At 34.9% G+C, this 20,855-nt stretch overlaps 2 protein-coding genes across 5 annotated transcripts; one reads left to right on the top strand and one right to left on the bottom strand.

Moving 5' to 3' along the window:
- Positions 1-171: 171 nt before the first annotated feature.
- Positions 172-9,205, bottom strand: LOC114521458 (OTU domain-containing protein 4-like). 3 transcript variants are annotated; one of them, XM_028541916.1, is made up of 22 exons: positions 8,921-9,205; positions 7,860-7,943; positions 7,699-7,749; positions 7,552-7,598; positions 7,350-7,422; positions 7,114-7,195; positions 6,627-6,830; positions 6,306-6,467; positions 5,980-6,044; positions 5,836-5,904; positions 5,565-5,590; positions 5,353-5,468; positions 5,097-5,152; positions 4,964-5,017; positions 4,529-4,651; positions 4,315-4,389; positions 3,510-4,230; positions 2,881-2,939; positions 2,458-2,674; positions 2,152-2,192; positions 1,920-2,069; positions 172-1,844 (listed from the first exon to the last, which is right to left on the bottom strand). In XM_028541916.1, exons 1-22 carry the CDS (start codon positions 9,062-9,064, stop codon positions 1,437-1,439), a joined length of 3,027 nt encoding a protein of 1,008 aa, XP_028397717.1. In that variant the 5' UTR covers positions 9,065-9,205; the 3' UTR covers positions 172-1,436. The 3 variants fall into 3 exon arrangements, with proteins under 3 accessions (XP_028397717.1, XP_028397719.1, XP_028397718.1); XM_028541918.1 differs by having other exon boundaries at positions 4,979-5,017; XM_028541917.1 differs by having other exon boundaries at positions 6,639-6,830.
- Positions 9,206-10,635: 1,430 nt separating this feature from the next.
- On the top strand, positions 10,636-20,430 carry LOC114521447 (CSC1-like protein ERD4). 2 transcript variants are annotated; one of them, XM_028541902.1, is made up of 14 exons: positions 10,636-11,378; positions 13,250-13,303; positions 13,401-13,493; positions 14,255-14,353; positions 14,749-14,951; positions 15,327-15,457; positions 15,546-15,634; positions 15,747-15,833; positions 16,175-16,395; positions 16,568-16,634; positions 16,734-16,915; positions 17,266-17,509; positions 17,695-17,843; positions 20,098-20,430. In XM_028541902.1, exons 1-14 carry the CDS (start codon positions 10,791-10,793, stop codon positions 20,240-20,242), a joined length of 2,352 nt encoding a protein of 783 aa, XP_028397703.1. In that variant the 5' UTR covers positions 10,636-10,790; the 3' UTR covers positions 20,243-20,430. The 2 variants fall into 2 exon arrangements, with proteins under 2 accessions (XP_028397703.1, XP_028397704.1); XM_028541903.1 differs by lacking the exon at positions 20,098-20,430 and adding an exon at positions 18,409-18,978.
- Positions 20,431-20,855: the final 425 nt, after the last annotated feature.

Here is a 20,855-nt window from a genome sequence, read left to right as displayed (position 1 = left end):
CCTTAAGTTAGGAAAACGAAGATCTACGCAGGGAGTGTATTGGGACAGTTCAATGATTGGGACACGAATAACTGTTTCACTAGAATATCGTAACATAGGTATCAATCAGTACTGATTATATGGTTACTATTGTGAATGCATTTATTGACAAATGTTATAACAATAGTGACAAATTTTAATGACGAAACATCAACTTCATATTTTATCCGTTAACACTAAACCTACTTTGAGAGTACTAAACAATAATTTAATTTACATATCCATTTATTACAAGCATCGTAAAAATGTTACTACAACCGTTAATTGGTTTATTGATATTGCAGACCTGAATAATTGAACACAATAATCGCAACAACAAAGATAATACTCCGTACATAATTAAATTTAATTTCAAAAAATAGACTGAATTTAGAACAATTATCTTTTTACGAAGATTAAAGGAAACCAATTGATTAGCTTACGACCAAATATAAACTAGTCATTGTTGAGCCTCTTGAGGCAACATGATATTATTTTCAAAAAAGAATGGCAATCATCCCTCTCTTTCATCTGTGCCTTATGAAGAAACAGTGTAGCTCTTTTGTGTTTGCATCAATTTTATATCCGGGAACGGCGTGTATTGTATAAATACTGTGTCACAGCGGTTATACATAAATTTTAAGGCTTCTTTTCAATATAAGAAGAAAACAGAATCATGCAACGAAACGTAGCATATTTCTCTGTTTCTAATTCATCAGTACCAACAGTAGCGGAGTTCCCATGAAAACAATTATATACGGCGTACGCTACGTTTTACTACGATATGCTTTTGGGCTGGAAACTAGTCGAAGTGATAGTGAACTACCGATTATAGGCTACGTATAGACTGAACCTCCATAGAGTAACTGCTAATCGCTGCAAAGGCAAGTGCAACTGACAGTTTATATTAGGTCAGAAACCCGCCATATTTGTACAAATATTTGAATCAAAATTAAATAATTTTTAAATGCGAAAAAGTGGAAATTGGTGTGCACCAACCTGGCTCTGGCCATCAAGAGAAAACCCACCAATCAAAAACTGATAGCTTTGTGCGATTTAAGTTTTAATAACGCTTTGACAATTTAAAAATGAAAATTGAAGTCCGGCAAATGACGTTTAGAAACCATTTTTTATATATAATCATAAGCTTGACGATGAAGTAAAAGTATGAATATTATATTTGTTCCATCTTGTCGAAGTCATCTGCTGGAATTTAACTTTTATTTTTAAATCGGTTATTTTGCTATTTAACTAGTTCGAAAAATTATTTTTGGTACATATGGTTTGTCGTAATTTTATCATGAAGCAATATTAAGCAAGAGACACACTTTAAGTCTACTTAACCAAGCAGTTTAGTTTCCCCTTTCAAAAAAAATAGAAAAATTACTTTTATCAAGTGATCTTGCAAGATTACTCAATTACTCTGCCTCCTTTTGATAAACTCCATAACCTGACGGTATATTTTGCAATTTGCCATTTGGTAATTGCTGATCGTGTCTGGCGTATCCACTGGCGTATCTGTTATTGAACTTCCGGCCTGCTTGACGATTGAAATTCATTTTATTAGGTGGATACCTTGGAAACGTTGAGCGTTGAGGAAACATATTGTAGTTTGAATACAAAGGCCGCCCAGCAGTAGCATACATTTGACCATAGTTCAAACTAAACATAGCCTGTTGTTGTGCTGCTGCAGCCATTGCGTGACTTGTCTGATACGAAGGAGGCTGGTGAAGAGAAATGCTCGGCTTGTATCCAGGACTATCGTTGTTTTCTCGTGTTTCCTCACTGGGACTTTGTCGATGTTGATTTTCATCGTGAGTTTGTTGCTGAAAAAACCAGAGACAAAATTAATCCAAACTGCCTGTGACTGAAACGAATGGAAAATCAAAATTGGCTATTACCTGCATTGATGGATAAACATTTGGCGGCATCATCATTGCTCTGTTTTGATATGATTGTTGCATCGCGTACATCGCATTAGGATTCATTACGGAAAAGACTGGACTCATGGGGGTACTGCTCGGGAATACACTATTGAAATACTGGTACATCTACCGTAGGAAAAAAAACAATGTGAGGTATTTCGTGTATAATGTGAAATAATATGAATGTTATGTTTCAAACAGAACTTACGTAAATGCCATAGTTATACAAATGACGCACTATTTCCATATCTAAAGAAAAGAAGAAACAACTAACAAAAACATCTTACAGAAACAACATCTTACGTCCAAGAATGTGTTTCATGCTCGTACTCATCAGCATTTATTTCTGTTCTCCTTATTCACAGGAATATATTAATGGCAGATTTATATTTAGCATTATTTGAATTTAAATTGCTTTCTGGAGCATTTTAGGAAATTGAGGAGAAATTCAAATGGTTGTGGAGAAATGCCAACGGTGTGCAAATATCTAATTAAAGAAATTTATCTAACTTACCTTTATGTAAATCCTTTCCTTCAGGATCGTTGGAATAAGTAATGCTTCCATTCATAATCGCTGTTTGTATTGTAGCTGCTGTAATAGGATGATGGTTGATAGGATCTGGGGTGGCATTTACTGGTGTATCTTCTTTCTCGTCGTTATCAACCAATGATGCGTCGTTAGCTTGAACCGTATGGTCTGTCATTTGGAAGACGGAAGATTCCTCTTGTTCCTAAAAATATGATTAGTTAAAAAATTAAACAACACTAATTACAGCAGTAGCTCATGCAAGATTGGCAATAGCATGCAACGTTTTAACTGCCTGGAGATTTCATTACAACGAATCAATAACGATGGTGAATACATTGCTTCTTCTCAATCAATTTTCATAGGGGATGAATATTATTTATGGTAACGTTTAATTCTTAATGCTCCCACCTCAGTCGCCTGTTCAACATTTTCATTTTCTATAACTGCGTTTTCCGTCTGCGGATAGCCTGTGTGTTAAAAGAATGAACTAGACTCAATAACATAACCTTGTACATTTATTTCACCATGCATGGCTTTTATTTCCTACCTGTCTACACTATTTAACTGGTCTACAATATATATATACTGTAACACAACAGTAAGGTCATTTTGCATTTATTTACGCAAGTTGCATGAATCCAACTTGTTCAAAACGAAAATATTGATGGCAAATGACACGTATACCACATGGGCGATACAGTACTTCTTGCACTGTAGCTAGAGAAGTTGTAATTTGGGAGTTCTAGATGCTGCAACGTCCCTCGCAGCATTACTGAAAACAACCATGCAACCTACAATGCTCTTCTCCAATTCATTGCATGTTGCAAACTATAGGTTATTGGAATATGCTTTGTAACTTGCATTCCATTTTCAAGCTTCAACTGAGTCGTTCGTTCAAGGATTATTTTGTGAACATTGCAATTTCTTTTAGTTTGTTCGTGTTTTGCAGTATGAAATGCATAAAAGTTGCATGGCAAAGTTTCGTTTGACTTCAAAATCTTACTGTATTCAATCATAGCAACTGTAAATATACTCACGTGACAACGGATTTGACGTCTGTTCATCTTGAACGTCTTGTCTGGAAGGATTTCTAAGAATTTCATAGTTTCTTTGAGTATCAAAATGAGCCCGATTCATAGAATTATAACTTCGTTCTTCTAAGTTATCTTCTACATCCCCCATTTCAATGACAGTTTCTTTTAACGGCTGTCTATTATTCACGTGGACTGGCGTGCTTTGTTCATTTGATTGATTTGTTTCACTGTTTATGTTCATATTCTCAAAGCTTTTCCCGCTATCATCATGTGGAGGACAAGCAGTTGACTTATCCTGATTGTGTTGTAAATCTTGCCAATTCACACGTTTCTCGATAGACACTGGTTTTATCTCTCTGACACCTTCCAGCTGAGGTTCGTCTTGAGCTTTGTCTTGTTTCTTCTCCTCAGCGTCTTGCCGAAGAACGTCTGGTGGTAATTCATTGGGAATATCATAAGGAAGGTCTTCAACAATTTTTTGATGTACCACATCCGACCATTCATTATCATTCTTTTCTTCTTGATTTTTTACAACATCATCCTTTATGATTTTTTCACTTTCCTCATCGAGTAAACCATCTTCAACAGCAACAGGTGATGACTCAACATCAAAACTAACTTCTTTCAAATCTGATGTCGTCTTTTCCATTTGCTCTACCTCTCTGCGTTTTCTCCAGAACGTCGCGGGATCAGGATTGTTGTCGGAATCTGGTTTTACTTTCTCCTAAAAAACACGCAATCATAGGTTGAGAATAGGAAGAAAAAGAATATCATCGTTATCATCAAAGTTATTCAAACAAACACTAACAGTTACTGGTTGATCTTCTCGTTTAGGAAGAGCAGGAAGAGCAGGAAAAGCGGGTCCTTCAGATGATGCTTGCCCCTGAAAACATAAAGCGAGAGTTGAAAAACTTCATAAACTTTAATAGTTAAACAACCATAAATTAACCTATTTTCCAAGGTGTGGTGTAAAGGAAAATATAACAGTTAAGTTAAATCCAAGCCGTCTATGATCGTATTACCTGTGAATTATTTCCATTTTCTTTCTGGCCAAATTCTTTCTTTTCTTCTTTAGATCTTACACTGTTGCTATTATTTCGACGACGTCTGTTTTTTTCTCCTCTGGGTTTACCAGAAAGATCATCCTGTATTGGAGGATAAAAAATATTTGAATGAGCAAAACTGTATGGCAAATAAAAAAATTCAGAACAACGAAAGGAAGTTGACACGACAATAATGTTTGTCGAGTTACATAGCGTTAACGCTAAGATTCTTTAATAGTTAATAATGTATTAAGATTTTGTTCAGTCGTAATGCCGTAATGCCGTAATAATACAAAATTAATGTATTAAAATCTGCTAAATACATATCAATCGTTTCGAGGATTTCAGCTTGAGTGCTATTGTGCTAACATAAGTTAGCATAAAGACAATGTTATCATCATCAGTAAGACTTACTTGAGCAGGACTTACTTCATGCTGACCTCTCTCATGTACATCGCTTGCATTACTCTAAATTAAATCAAATATCAAATAACGTTATAAATAAACAAGAATACAGTACCTCAACCGTTGGTTACTGAAAGATTACCTTTCTATTTTTATTTGATTTCCTTCGTCGACCACTTTTTTGATCATCACCTCCACCTTAAGAAGAGTAAATATTAACATGAACGAACAAAATCCTGTAAAGTTTGCGAATGATGGAAAACTTTAAGTGATGTGAACTTTCACAACCAGTGTGCGTTTGTGGCGTTCGACTGGACACAATAGAATAATTGTTAAATACATTAGTTGGGGTGAACACGCATATCATAATGTTGAATGAATGATAATTTTCTACATACGAGGACTATTATTGTCTTGAGAGTTCTCTTGTTTCTTATAATATCCAGACAATTCTCGATAACCAGTATTAGCATTCTGTTCTTTTGGTTTGAGTCGAGAAAATGGCATTAATTTTCTACATAAAGATATCAGTTGAAAAATAACTTTAATGCACAACTGTATCTCTCTTAGAGTAAAGACAAAAAAATCCTCCAAAGGAAGTTGTTCTCACCTTTCTTTCAATTCAGGAATCCAAATCTATGAAAGTAAAAAGAAAAATTTGAACCAAATTTTTTATTTGTTTTAAAAGCAGGAATATTGAATGCCAGTGGTCTTGCTTCGTAAAAGCATCTTGTGATTAGGTATGCTAAAAGAACTTCCTTTATCTAATGGTTGGTGGGCCTTTTCCGGAAACATACTTTTTTCATCTTAAGACAGTCTAATCACACCAATTAAAGACAAAAACATTGACAAAAACATTTCAGTACATAGTGTTAACTGACCTTGCACTTCTCATCCAAGACATCATCAATGATTGCCAAATACAACTTTTCATCGTGTGGATGTTTAACCTTGAAAAAAGTCAATTAATTTATTTTCCTAAAAGAGCTATAATGTTAATGGAAAGATAAATACTGTACACATACCTGGCATCTGTCACCCTTTTTAAATTGAAATGTTGCCGCAACTGCTTGATCTTTGTGTTGCTGCTCTGTAATTAGAATTTAATTCACAATTAGACTAAAACATGTGGAGAAATAGCATTGAATCTTACGTATATAGTAGCATTTTGTCAGGTTGTGAGCAATTGTCACAAGTGAGGTACAGAAATAGCAAAGAGTTAACTTTAAATAGATGGCTCCTCTGATCTTTCTGTCCAAATTCACCTTTTGTCAATTTTGGCTTGAAGAATTGATTTCTTTTAGGGACAGTGCTTTTATTTTAACTAGACTGAGAAAAACACAAGGTGCACCTTTTCTAGTTTCTTCCCAAACTTCCAACTCAATATTTCTATATCCATCTGGGTCAATTGATCTCATCACTTCCCAACTCAATTTTGAAGATGCTGGAGACAATGGTGCTTGATCAGAATAGAAGTGGTCTACATTCTTCTGGTTTTTTGTTGATTTACTTCCTATAAAGGTATGTAAGCATGAGTTCAATTGAAAGCTACACAATAGGGAATTCTAATGTTTGATTAAAAAGTGTCCCTGGCAGTGGTTTATCATTCCCTCCCCCATAAAGTAATCACTGTTAGAAGGGAATGAACTGAGGAGTCATCTCAAATGTTGACCTTGTTTCCTACTCTTTACAGTAGTCCAACCCTCATCATTCTCCTCCCCATTTTCACTTCCAGTGCCATAGCCATTTACCAAGGTGTTCTCACCAAAATCATCTTGTTTATCATGTTTATCTGTTGGGCTAGTTGCTTTTTTTTCAGGATCTTTTGTCATTAGAATTGGAAAAACTTTGCCATAAAGCAATTCAAATACAATAGCTATAAAAAAGACATCAACAAAGTGAGATTAAGGTATTTAAAGTAGTCCATTGTATTGATCTATCAAGCCTAGTTCACATAGCAACAGTCAGCAATGTTGTTAGAAAGTTATTCTAGCAGTAAATTTTTTTATAGAAATTTTGTTCACATATAACGCATTGTTGCTGACTGTCTGTGACATATGGAAACCATGCTTTAATGTTTCATGTGAAACGTTCAAAGCAAATTGTCTGTTCATAACTTATTAACGAAACAAATAAAAAATCTAGTTAAGAACTCTTACACTGACAAAGACCAAGATTATTCTTGTGTGAAAATGGATAAATACTATCATAATGATTTCCATTAGAATAGCAAAGAATGATCTAAAATAACAAATGTTAATTCACAAAATTAATATAACAACAGGTTGTTTGAAAAACCCTTGCTACGAGTAACATCATCTCTCTTACCCATCAGCACAACACAGCTGCCAATAAGCAGTTTGCATATAGTGAACACTTTGAATATACACTGTACCTTCTTATCATGATCATTTTCAGTAGCCTTTATTGGACCAGAATTTATATCTTTGTAAACTAAAAAGTCGCACCTATATATACCAAAAAAATGCTAATTCATTGCAAGCAGATCCTAACAATAAAGATATATCTAGACGAGGTATTGAGGTTAAACCACAACACAAAATAACAAAATGTAAAGTAAATAGAAATTAACATACTTATACAACAAAGATAGAGCTTGAATTTCAACTTGACCAGCCCATTCCTATATATTTATTAGAAATAAAATTAAGTAGAAACCTATAGAATCAATTATAATATAATAGAAACTTTCACAACAAAAAAACAATAACTGAGTATTGTACCTTTTGACTTCTCAAGTTGAAAAGGTGATGATCGAAAGGCCCCTCCACAAACTACAAGGTAAAGATTCAGAGAAAATATTATTTTGGCAATGTTTTTTCAATAAAAACTGGGAACTCTTCCATTAAGGAAGTATAAAACTGTCTTGATTATTAGTTATTACCGCTTCAAATCTGTCTTTATTTTTCTTCATATATTCTATACATTCCTTTCTCACACGTGAATGCTCGGCTTGACAGTTAAAAATCTACAATTGAATTAAATAGTTTTTAAACATTATATGTTGAGAGTTGGTTAGGAATTAAAAAATAAATGTTCCATCTGACCAAACCAGGAACTGTTATTATATTGCCAATGTGTTATGGCTCTTTTAATAACAATTTGTTGGTCATTAATCTTTATGTATATTGAGAATTTGATTCCAAACTGGCACCTTACTGGCTACAAAATTTTCCAACCATTTACTTATAATTCATTTGAAGATGACATAATATAGACACTATTATAGGCATATTAAGTAATTGTGTGAATTACTACAGCATTTTAGTTTTCATGGGGTGCCATTCAATGTAATTTTATTAAGATAATTTATGTGCTGATACAACCAAGAACTACATATCAGCCCAACTGGATTGTAAAAAGACGACTAAAGCATATTGAATGCTAGAAATAATAAATACAAAAATTTGTTAGGAGATACTATTATTGTGCACAATTGGCTGCAGTGATTTATACAAAGTAGTATGGAAAACATGCTGTTTCAATTGTATAAAGATTTATAAAACAAACCTAATGGTCAAAAATAAACTAATTTAATGATGGTACGCATAAACTGTATGCATTTGTAATAATATGTTGGCTATTCATAGCTAGCAGCACTACACCTCAGTACCTCCAAGGTAGGATTATATCTTTCATCTTGAATTAATAAACATTTTCAAAATAATTATACTATTACCTTCAGATTTTATTTTGAATATTAAGATTATAGAAAAATGAGGTTCATTTTTCGACCACATTATCCTCTTATATCTAAACCTTAAACCTAACTGAACCAAACTTTCTTATTCACAACTGCCGACCGTGAGTCAGACACCACGACCAATAAATTCGAATGAACGCAAATAGCATAATAACTTACACACAACCATCGATAACCAAAACGGGGGGATTGTATGAGAAAACCACACCGTTTTACTTATAGTACTCTCTAAAAACACTTACTTGTTCAGCAACAGCTCTAAACAAACATGATCCATCTTTTGCAATGGGTTTTCTGTACAGACCAAGTTTCCCTAAGAAAGCATCCATTGCTGCCTCGTGATTCATGTTTGTGGAGAGGTCTTTCTTTCTCTCTCGTCTTTCCATCTATATTTATTTCATCTCACAATCATTTTTTAAACAATTAATGGCTTAAAGAAAAATCCTTTAAAACCAATTTATAACATATCCAGAGTGCACGAGGCAACTTTCTAGGGAAGCCATGTTGGCAAACGCAAAAGAACGAGAAGTCGATAAATTTCTCCAGCAAAATAGCCTGGGACCAAGGATTTGGATTTAAATATGATTATTGGATTCAATCATTCGATCGGTGACTGGATTCGATTCCATTCGTACCCAATCAGACACGGCGTTAGTTCGACTTATTGACCAATAAAAACCCATTACAAAATAGTCATAAAACTGCCACAATAAACCACAAACTCCACGCACTCCAGTACGTCTTACATGTGCTTACATATAGCTCTGTAAAGGCCTGTTCACACTTCACAGTTCACACGTCACGGTCTAATTTTGCGGATTCAATGGATTTAAATTTAGAACCACCTTAAATGAAATAGATTTCAAGTTTTATTCTCACGAGCGACGTGCAAAGATGCAAAACATCCTTCTTCAACACATGCGTGAAAAAGAATTTTTTTATTTTGACCAATAAATGTGGAATAAGCCATAACACGAGAACGAGGCTCAGGGGCCAAGATCACGCATATACATTGCAAGTCAATAGACTATAAAGCATCTCTTGGAAATAAAGTGAAGAGTAAAGCTAAAACTTTTAAAATCTCCTATATTTTAGATGAATCTTTCTAAGAAAGTACGTATATACAAAAGTGAGACCCTTATTTTTAATGACGTATTACGGGTGTGACCATTACAATTTAGCAAAAAAAATGTATATAAAAAGCAGATTGATTAACAGATTGACGAAAAGTCTTGATCGATTTCGTGAACGTCTTCTATACTTTAAAATACTTTTATAACGAAACAGATTGTAGCACTGTAGCAGGTCCCCTTCCTGCGCAGATGTCCTTAGTTACGGTTGTAATTATACTTTGTTTATGGTTGTGTGTGGTTTTCTATACCCATGCATATCATAAGAAAACAGGAGAGCACAACCGCCTTAGTTGCCGCCTTATCTGACTTCATGAATGTATTATTAAATTATCATAACATTTATAATCTGCGTATAACGCTGACTAGCTGTTAGTGATACCAGACCGTTGAATTGCATTGCAAATAGCAACAATTGTGGCTTCATGCAATTGCCTCGTGTTTAACCACCATGCCTTTTATTTTGAATAATAAATTATATCAAATATGAATGAAAGTTTAAACAAAGAACACGAGGGCAAAATCATTCAAGCAGGTCCATGTCTGAGACGCCACCGAAGCTCCGGTAACTGTCCTATATTTTGAGCAGTCATCTGCAGTCCTAAAAATAATTAATAAATGTCATTCATAAAACGACTTTAACATCATAATCTAACGATCTAACGAAAAAATTGAATATAAATTTGTAAGACACACAAGATGTTCGTAAACAGTATTAATTTTTATGTTCAATGTTGACCGAAGGACCCCGAACATTCGAAACGACGCTCATAAATTATTAACATCAACTATTTATGCAATGTTGACAGCGTGAGATTTGCATATTCGCATATCACATGGAACAAAACAATCATAATTTATATAGATACTGTCTCAAAACCGTCTATTCTCGAATAAACCGCCACACCTTTGAACAGCTGATGATATCAGTGCTTGTGCTTGTCCTTTAGTTGGAAGAAGTCGTGAACTTCAGTTGACAGTGATGGCGAATGTTGCAGCATTTCTCTCGGCATTTATATTCAACGCTGTAATTGCTCTTATAGTAATTATAGTGTACTCGATTTTGCGACCAAAATTTGATATCGTTTACCAGCCAAGTTTCAAACTTCTAACGGAATTTCTCCACAATAAAATTCCCGAGAAGAAACTCTCGTTGTTAAAAAAGGTTACATTATCGTCGTCATTATTGGCTTGGCTTACACCAGCGTTCAAACTCAATGATAACGAGCTGTATGAAGTGGTGGGATTTGATGCTTTTGTATACTTGAGATTTATACGTCTCTGTTTCAAAGTGATGGCATTCGCGCTACCCTATGCAGCAATTGTTTTGATTCCTATCAATGTTGTCGATGGCTTAAATCTGGGAGGAATGGACCGACTCACTCTGGGTAACATACCTGACGAGTCCAATAAACTTTGGGCTCATTTGGTGGGCGTGTGGCTATTCTCGTTTATCTTGTATTATTTTATTTATGCCGAGTGGAAGGTGTATGTAAGATATCGTCAAATATATCTGAATGAGAAACGGCAACATCACTATTCCGTATTGGTCACTCAACTACCTCTGGAGGTAAGTATAAATACAAATCTAGTATAGTAAGTATTGTGATTAGATTGTAGAAAAATAGGAGATACGTCATAAGCATAAGAGGCCAAAAGGCGCGAGTTTAGCATCGTATTTCTAGCTGCTGGCAACGACCACACCTTTGTTATCGGCTGTTAACACTGATCTGTGTCCCCGAACGGTCAGTGCATGGCTCCTAACGCATGTTTTCCACATTAATTCCATGCAAAGTATGTGAATAATTTTTCATCAACTGGTGGGAATGGACGCGTTCTCCCGACACGTTATCGCCAAACATGCCGAGTTGGAAGTCGCTAGACCATTGTATAAACGTATAAATAGCGTAAGGAAAATTTTTCCCGCTCAATTTTGTTTACTTGATACAACAGTTGGGTTCATTTTGACGTGGGCGTGACGAAGCGCGAGAAAATTATTACGGCAGCGATAAAACTCTTGGCGTTCTCTTAGCGAATACTCACTTAAATTGTCATCATAATATTTGTATAATGTATTTTTCTCTCCTTAATTATTTCTGAAAAAATCTTGAAATCCGATACAGCAGTTGACCTGTGGCCAACATTAGTATTTATCATATAGAGACTGCACTGCGGGATAGTGAGAAACTGGCTTTCTTGTCAGTATATAGTTAAAAGGGTTTTTAGTACAATCATGCATGAGTGGCCTGAGTTGAACTATGAACAGCTAGCACCTTCGTTAATAAACCGCAAAATGCATCTGCCTATAGAAACTGCCAGAAACTTAGGTATATTTGTTCTTTCTGACGTCCCAAAACTTCCGCTATTTAGCCACCAGTACAATTTTACATATATTTTATAACTGTGATTTTATATATACTATAGCAGTTTATTTAACCGAATTGATCTCTTTGTTCTTTCCGTCAGTTTTGCTTGTCGTAATTGTCGTCAGTAGCGTAGCCAGCCTGTCGATTTGTCCCGCTATGCTAATATTTTGGTGTTCACTGACTGTGAAAACAATAGATTTCTAAAGACATGAATAATTATGATAACTCGAAATTTTCATGGCGGGACAAAATCGTCAGGCTGGCTACGCCACTGATTGTCGTCGTTTTCACCGATGAGATTAGTCTTAATTTCCTGTATCGAAATCGATCATCGTTGAATGCAAACTTCTGCAAACTGCGGCACATATGTAGAAATATTCTATTACACCAGCCACCTTAAGTCCTTGACGTGTTCACAACAATTACGATAATTGAAAACCGGGCCGAGCCTTGCTGCCGATATAGGCTATAGCTGTTATAACAGCTATATAGCTGTTATCAAGTATGCTCCGCCGCATGACGCAAGAAAATACCATCTTTCTGTGATATCGAGTACGAGAGAAATTCCTTTCGGTCATTCATCATTGAACTTTGATTTGTCCTTCAAAATATTTCATGCCAGAAGTTCCACACGTGTCTCATTTGTGGTAATGTGGTTGGTGACATTCCTGCATGAGTGCATGTTAAACATTCCTGCTCGCCACAACGCAAACTGAACTGAAATTAATGATTAGTTATGAAACCTTTATTATAAGAATCTAATTAAAATACAGGCAAGCGTGTATGTGCTTGCGCGATATATCTCATACGTCGCTACTACAATATATTTCACCCCATATTTTATCTGTTTAGTAGAGTTATTTTAAATTAACCCGCTGACCCCGTCAACCGCGGCTGATGTCTACGCGGGGGTCATGAATTCTTTTTGAGGAGTTTTCAAATTTTTTGTCGCCTTAGAAATACTCCCTTATATTTATCTAATAGTTGTCTAATAGTTTTTTCTGGAAACTATTTTAATGGCAGCACTGCATGCTTTCTTGCATGTAGAGTAATATATTTATAACATTTTTTACAGCTATGCAAGAATGAAGAATTGAGAAAATTTGTGGATAACCTTTTTCCTGAAAAAGTATGTAATGCATATAATAATATAACATATATTTCCATGTTTCCACTACAATGTGTTTTTTTTCTATGTTCACCAACAATTTTTCATTATCTTTTAGGTCGCTCATTCATACATTATCGAAGATCTCGAAGAATATCGACAACTTATCCAAGCACACGATCAGCTGGTTTTGAAGCTCGAGCATTCCAAGGTAAACAAACTTCCCGCGCATAAAACATTCCTGGAATTTCTCAACCTTCTTATCTGGGTTAGATTTAATTCAATTTAATTCATTTTAGTTTGTTGCGGCATTTACGATATTTGTTTGATCATAACGAGGCTCAATAGTAACAATATGTACCGATAACTCCACAATGATGACTGGCTTACCTCAATAATAACTATTTATTATATAGCTATCAAAATCCTCTATTCTGATTGGTTAACAGGCAGTCCGTAAGACCCATATCCGGACCGTTGTCCGTACATTCCATATCTGAACCAGTATCCCGGATGTCTCATGCAGTTCAGCCATATAATAAACAGATTATTGACCTCGCTTGTTCGGTCTGTGATGTGGAATATCAGACCGAGGTTCTTTGCATGGTCTCGCGGTCTGATATTTCACGCTCAGTCAATAATCAGTTAATATTTGCCTGAGATTTGGAAGTCACCGCCATTCAATATATCGTTTTTCATCCTTCCAAGTATTAAAATCGTATATCCCGTCGGATAACAATTAAAGTGTTTCCAGATACAATGAACATTTTCCTGCCAATACTTTTGTATCAGTGTATATATATTGTTGACTACTCTAAAGATTGATTAATGAAACATTTCGATAGAGAGAACCATGCAGCCAAAACTATGCATATGAAATCCGCCTGCGGTGCACAAAAATAATCCCATGCATCAACATTTTACGAGCTTTATACGTTTCCATTGATCGAATAAACGAATCTTAATTTTTAGGCAGTATTTGAGGAAAAAGGAGAGCGACCAGAACACAAATTAAAACCAATCGTTGGGGAAAAGGTCGACTCAATCAATACATATGACGAAGAACTTAGGGTAAGAGACAGGAACATACGATTTAAAAAACTAGAAAAGTACAAATGAAAAATGGTTCTCCCGCACCTCCAACACAAAGGCAATTCTTAGAAGAAGGGAAACTTGCAGAAGTGTTGCATATTTCAACAGAATGATGAGGATATAATTAAGGACCATGCCGTAATGCAAATAGTCGCGTATTTTTCTTACATTAATAAGTCATTATATGATCATTACAATGACTGATAAAATATTTATGAATTAGTTTTATATCCAGACGTAAAAAACACGTACGTACAAAACACGTTTTGAGAAAGGTTCTTGATCGAAATCCACCGGTGAAAAGCACAACCTTGAACAAATTGATCAGGCATTATAATAATTTGATTTCTAAAGGTCTTCTTTTTTTATTACAGGGAATACAAACAGAACTGGATACCTCAAAGAATGCAGAACAAGAGCTGACAAATGCTGCGATTGTCACTTTCAAGACCATCCGTGATGCGAGAATTGCAAGTCAAGTTCTGTGGCAAGCTAAACCATACAATACGTTTGTCGAACCTGCTCCTGAGCCAAAAGACATTATCTGGGCTAACTTGACTAATTCTGTTCTTAACAAGTACGTTTTTGTATTGTATTTAAATGGTTGTATATACATTGTAAGGTCACACGTCTGTTGTGGCTAGATTTTAAATGTAAAGACTTAATAATAATAATAATAATAACATGCAGTCTTATAATAAGAGTATATCGAGCGAATGTTATACATAATATAAATGTATGCAAAAGAACTTTAATTTCGATAGGTCCTTCTTCTGGGACCGCGTGTTTGCCAAAAATACTGTTATATTGAAACAAAGATCCTACAATTTGCGTGGGTGTAAAATCTGAATGGAAAAGTCCACAAATTACTATGATATAGTTATATAAGTATCAAATTGTCGATGGCTCATCACGGTAGTTTTTTTATTATTTTACCTTCCACCTTTTCCAGGTGGATTCGTTGGACTATCATATCAATCCTTCTATTTCTCCTGGTTATCTTTTGGATGATCCCAGTCGGAATAGTCTCCTCCCTTGTTTCATTAGAGAGTCTTCAAGAAAAGGTCTCATTCTTAGAATTCGGTAAGACGAAGAAAATGGCATTAAAACGCACGTATATAAACGGTATGGATTAGGTATAATTTTTTTACTTATTTCTGTTTTATTTCAGTCAATGATCTGCCTGCATCAGTAAAAGGAATTATTGAAGGTGTTTTGTCCACCATCGCCTTGGTCATCTTTTTTGCGATTCTTCCAATGGTATGAATATTCTCCAGAAAACCTCTCGATTACACGAAGAAACGACTTCTTTTATTTAATTTTTTCATTTTTCCGTAAGTTGACGCTATATGTATCGTGTTCGCTTTCCCAGATACTCGCATTCATGTCCAAAAAGGAAGGAGTTACGACAAACAGCGGAGTACAGAAATCTGTGATTGGAAAGATGTTCATTTTCACGGTATATTAATGATATGATGACGACGAAGTCTACCAAATAGGTTCATGAGAACACCTAAAATCTGAGACGGCATTGCATGCAACCGTATCACACATACCTGAGTATAATTTGTAACTGCATGGTTTATCGGGGTGGGACAAAGACTTTCCTATATGGTCAAAATCGCATGAAAAATAAGGTTTAAAGATATTCAAAAAAACAGGCAGCAATTTCGTAAGTGGTGCATTAAGATACGATCAGGTTCGTATTAAAAAAATCTTTTATCTTTTGCATTCTCATGTGAGCTTCTAATCTTCGGTACAGTCCAACATCATTCCATGCTTTGTATTCAACATCTGTAGATTGTTAACAAATTTCTAATCCTGGTTTTGGCTGGTGCATTTCTGAATCAAATCGCGAAAGTCCTGGATGACCCTGGGTCATTGCCAAAATTGTTAGCGCAATCGCTTCCAGCTATGGCTCTGTTTTTCACTAATTTTGCAATGTTGAAATCTTTAATGGGACATGCTTTACGTTTACTCCGTATCGGCCCTCTCATTGCCATTCATATCAAGAGGAAATGGTATATCTATGCAACTTTTTAAAATTTATCTATATATATAGCTATATACATGTCGATTGTATTTCGCAGTTTGGTCTTATACACCATGCACATGCATCTTATGCATCTGCCTTCATTCTCCTCCAAAAGAAAACCTTTCAACATTTAATTTATGAACATTTTTGAAATACAGGTTGGCCAAGACCGCAAGAGAGTTGAAGGCTGTATGGTTACCACCTTGTCCTAACTATGGTGTTATGGTGAGAAAATTTTAGTTACGTTTTTGGTTTGAAATCCACCTCATTGATTCCTCACTTCATGACAACGGTAATAACATTGTCAATGTTGTATTTTTTAAGTATCCAAACGACCTTTTCATCTTTATCATTGGTGTGTCTTACTGTATCCAAGCTCCGTATGTTATTCCATTTGTTATGCTCTATTTTGGATTTGGGTATATCGTTAATTTCTACTCCATGGTCTACGTCATGCGACCTCCGTTCCATTCAGGTGGTAGAATGTGGCCCAAGACATTTAACAGGTAGATATTTTTTTCAGGGATTATTTTACCTCGATAGATACGAGGTCATAATATCGACAAGGTTGTTCGTGTTGAGGTCTTCGCCCCCGGGGGCGAAGCGGCCTTTGAAAATCTGCCCATGCGACCGTAACGGGCGGCCTGAAAAACAAAGCGCTCTTCGACCGCGCGGGCGGAGAGGACGTAATGGAGAGTCGCCTTTACGCGCCCCACCTCACATGACTGGATTGACTGCAGACACCACCGCTCGTTGTTTGCTGCATGCTGGTTTACAGGATTCGAATGTGTTATTCATAGATCATAGAGCGTATATATTGATGTAATCTCATTATTTATCGTCATCTTCTCTTAAGGATGCTGATAGCCATCATAGTTTTCCAAGTTTTAATGATCGGAGTATTTGGTTTGAAAAACAATCCATTGGTCTCGGTATTATCTATACCACCACTGGTATTCACGATCATGTTTAAAATCGTGATAATGCTGTACTTTGAACGCGTTGCCAAACCTATGGAAATGGATGGTGATTCCAAAGAAGGAAAATCTGAAAAAGCGGAAGACGGCATAAAAGATGAAGCTGATGAGGAGTTCCTGGAGGTAAAAAAGTTTGAGTTGACAACCTTGTTAATAATGAGCTAATGGAATAGATAACCCAACTTTAATCTTAGATACAGCTAACTCATTTAGCGAGTTTTTGATAAAAAAGCGTTAAAATACATCTGTGCATATGTTACCTGCATATTTCATTAAGCGAGTTTTTGATATCAAATTATTCGCTCTAGGCTGCACATTCCTGTTTCATTGCTACATATTCTATCCCTGGTTTATTCTTGTTGAGTACTGATCCGCCAGCGGAGAATAATGGAGTTGACGAAGAGAAAGCAGGCGGCGTTGGAAGCTCCTCTGGTGGCAAAGATCCTGAAACTTTAAAGTTAGTTGATGCAGATGCTTCGCATGAAACAACCCCCATGTAGCTAGCTAGGCTGTATGATCGATGCATGTGGTTTATCGGGAACTACGTATTAATATATTATTATCTGTTGTTGTTTTTGTTGAGTTCTATTATACAGTATAGTAGTCCTTATAGGAGGTATGTTCATCTCATGAGAGGACGTAGGGAGGCTATTGTTTTTACCTTTTAGGATTACCGTTGTATTATCGTTTATAGGATTAGCGTTATAGCAAACACGTTGTCTCTGTACTTTTATTGATATGCACCAAACAAGGTCTGCATTAAACTGTAGGATTATAGTACATTTAAAAGGCTAATATTTATGTCTATATATTGGTATATATATAACAAAGATGTATTACCTGGTTATTTTAAGGTGTATATGATATCTAATGAATGCATTCCGTCTTGGAAGTGAATAGTGTTTTCTTCTATTTTTTTCTGATTCCTCGTATACCTTACACTATTCATTATTATGCATTCACATCCCCGTACGTCTGTCAACATTTTATATATGTATATTCAAGTCATGTTTATTTTATAGTGATCTACATGCGGAATCCGTTGAGGATACAGATTTCTAGTGCGATTGTGCAATATCAATGGCGAACATGCATATACGTGCACGATGAACTATATATTGCCCACGCACTATATATTATATACCCTCATCACTCTGCACTACATGACTTTTCAGTACCATATACAACACGTCTTATAACTGGAAGATTAAGATATATAAAGACAGTTTAAACAGAAGTTATTATCGTTTTATAAAGGGGATAAAAAAAGGTTTAACGTGATTTTCAGTTTTTAAAAAAACTTATCTTTATCTGTTTTAATCTTCTACGGTTGATAGGTATATACTATATAGAGTTTGTTCAACAAACGCGTCTGAGAATTGTTCTATATATCCAATATATTTTTATCCTCTATAACATTCTTGCAATGTTTTTAAACAGCAATAACACATATTATACTAATAATAATTGCATGCATGCATGCCGTATTTTGAATGTCGAAATCATACAATTCACATTCAATGTCAAATTACTAATATAGCTAATGGACTAATATTTATTCAATGTCAAATTATAATAATAATATATAATGGACTAATAATCATATAATTATATAGTCTAATCATTATAATTATAATCATATATATAGCCTAATCATTATATAATCATATATATATTCTCATATTACGTGCCATGCTATAAGCATCACGCGTTTATTATTAGAATTAATATAGGTTATATATAAATGCATAAATTTAATGAATCTATATTAATACGGACGCAATATAAACTAACTATAGAATACTAACTAATTGATTCAACAATACAAATTCAATTGGAACCGAGCGTGTTGATTTAATTAGAGATCGATTAACGAGGGTGTGTAGGTTTGTACATGTGCAGGTATATCATCGAAGCCAGCTGAGAATTAACGTATTGCAAAGAAATGATTCAGCGTTTGAATCGATTTCTAAGTCAGTTGAGGACTTGAGGTAAGGTATGTCATATAGTTATTGGGTTATAAAAAACCCACAATAAATGAATACGTCATATATTGAGGATATAACGAAGATATTACGGAAGATAATGGTGCCTACAGTGTCATGGGTATCTGTGCATGTATAACTCCATTATATAGGGCTTATGCTAACCATGCAGGGTGTGCACCTCAGCTAATCATGTCTGAAAATGAGTTAAAATTGTTGAAGTGTTGAAATTGTTATCAAGCTGGTATGTATGTATGCATGTTTTTTCTCATGTAACCATATTGATTTAATGGTTACCAGCCCTCCATACCATGGAGATATGCTCCTGTTAGCCTGTTTTATTCTAGAACATTTCTCCAGGTTAGACCAACTAAGTTGGGGCTCAATTCATACATGTACAAATCAGCGCTGGCTATAAAAAAACTCGAATGATATATTATTTAAACCAAGTTCGTACATTTAGCTCATAATGCTCATTATAACGGTAACGTGCATTTTAAATGTTTAACGTTAATTCTAAAGCGCATTTAAACACTAAGCTTTTGAAATTAAACATTTGGAAATTAAAGTTAAAGCTTCATCCATCATTAAAATCATTAAAACTTTTGTTCCATTATATAATCATTGAAAACATAAAAACATTTGTTGACGTTCTCAATTTCTCCATACAAACATTCAAATATTCACTTATATTATATCAATGAGATTTTTCCTCATCGACTCTAGAGTGAAGTATGTACGCAAAAGAAGATGGTTTCCACCTGCTGCCGGGGCTACAATGCTTCAAGGTTTCAGCGAAATCCCTCTTTTTCCAAGTCCTACTCAATACTTACATGTTATTAAAGGACGTAGACCTTATGAACGTTTCTAAGTCAGTGCATGATTATAGCTAAGGTGGTTTTGTTAATAAAATATACCATTTCAAGATTCAATATCATACTATTGAAATGGTAATTGTGATAATCGTATAGCCACAATTGTCCTTAGTGATAATCGCAGGGACCAATATTTTCTGCATGACAGATAATTAATTTTCTTTTGACGACTTGTACAGCTGACAAACTATATACATACATATGTTGGGCAAGTGCATTGAGTCAGTGGCATTGATGTACAATATTATACTGTATATGTATGATAAAATTTAGAATTGTAAAAGGTTAAATTATATATATTTTCAGTAAAATAAGGATCTAAGAATGTATACATACAGAGGATATATTTCCAGAAATAAAGATTTGGTTTGACTGATTGTCCTATAGTTACAACTTTAAATGAACATGTAGCTGTGATGTGCAAGATCATATATCATCCCATTTGGTTTTATACTGAAACTTTATCAATACACGCGTGAACCGACACTCACAAATACTCAGCTGTACTCAGTGAATGGAGCTGCTTGTTATGGCTCGTTTCATTTTGCATAATTCTTCGGCTCTTTTGCCATGGTAGAACAACAACATTCTTACGACCTGAAAACTGAA

Source organism: Dendronephthya gigantea, unplaced genomic scaffold (genome assembly GCF_004324835.1).
Source record: "Dendronephthya gigantea isolate DGI-Jeju-01 unplaced genomic scaffold, DenGig_1.0 000020F, whole genome shotgun sequence".
Classification (NCBI taxonomy): Eukaryota; Metazoa; Cnidaria; class Anthozoa; order Malacalcyonacea; family Nephtheidae; genus Dendronephthya; species Dendronephthya gigantea.
The sequence above is the reverse complement of the archived record's forward strand: the minus strand, read 5'-3'. Positions and strand labels throughout refer to the sequence as shown.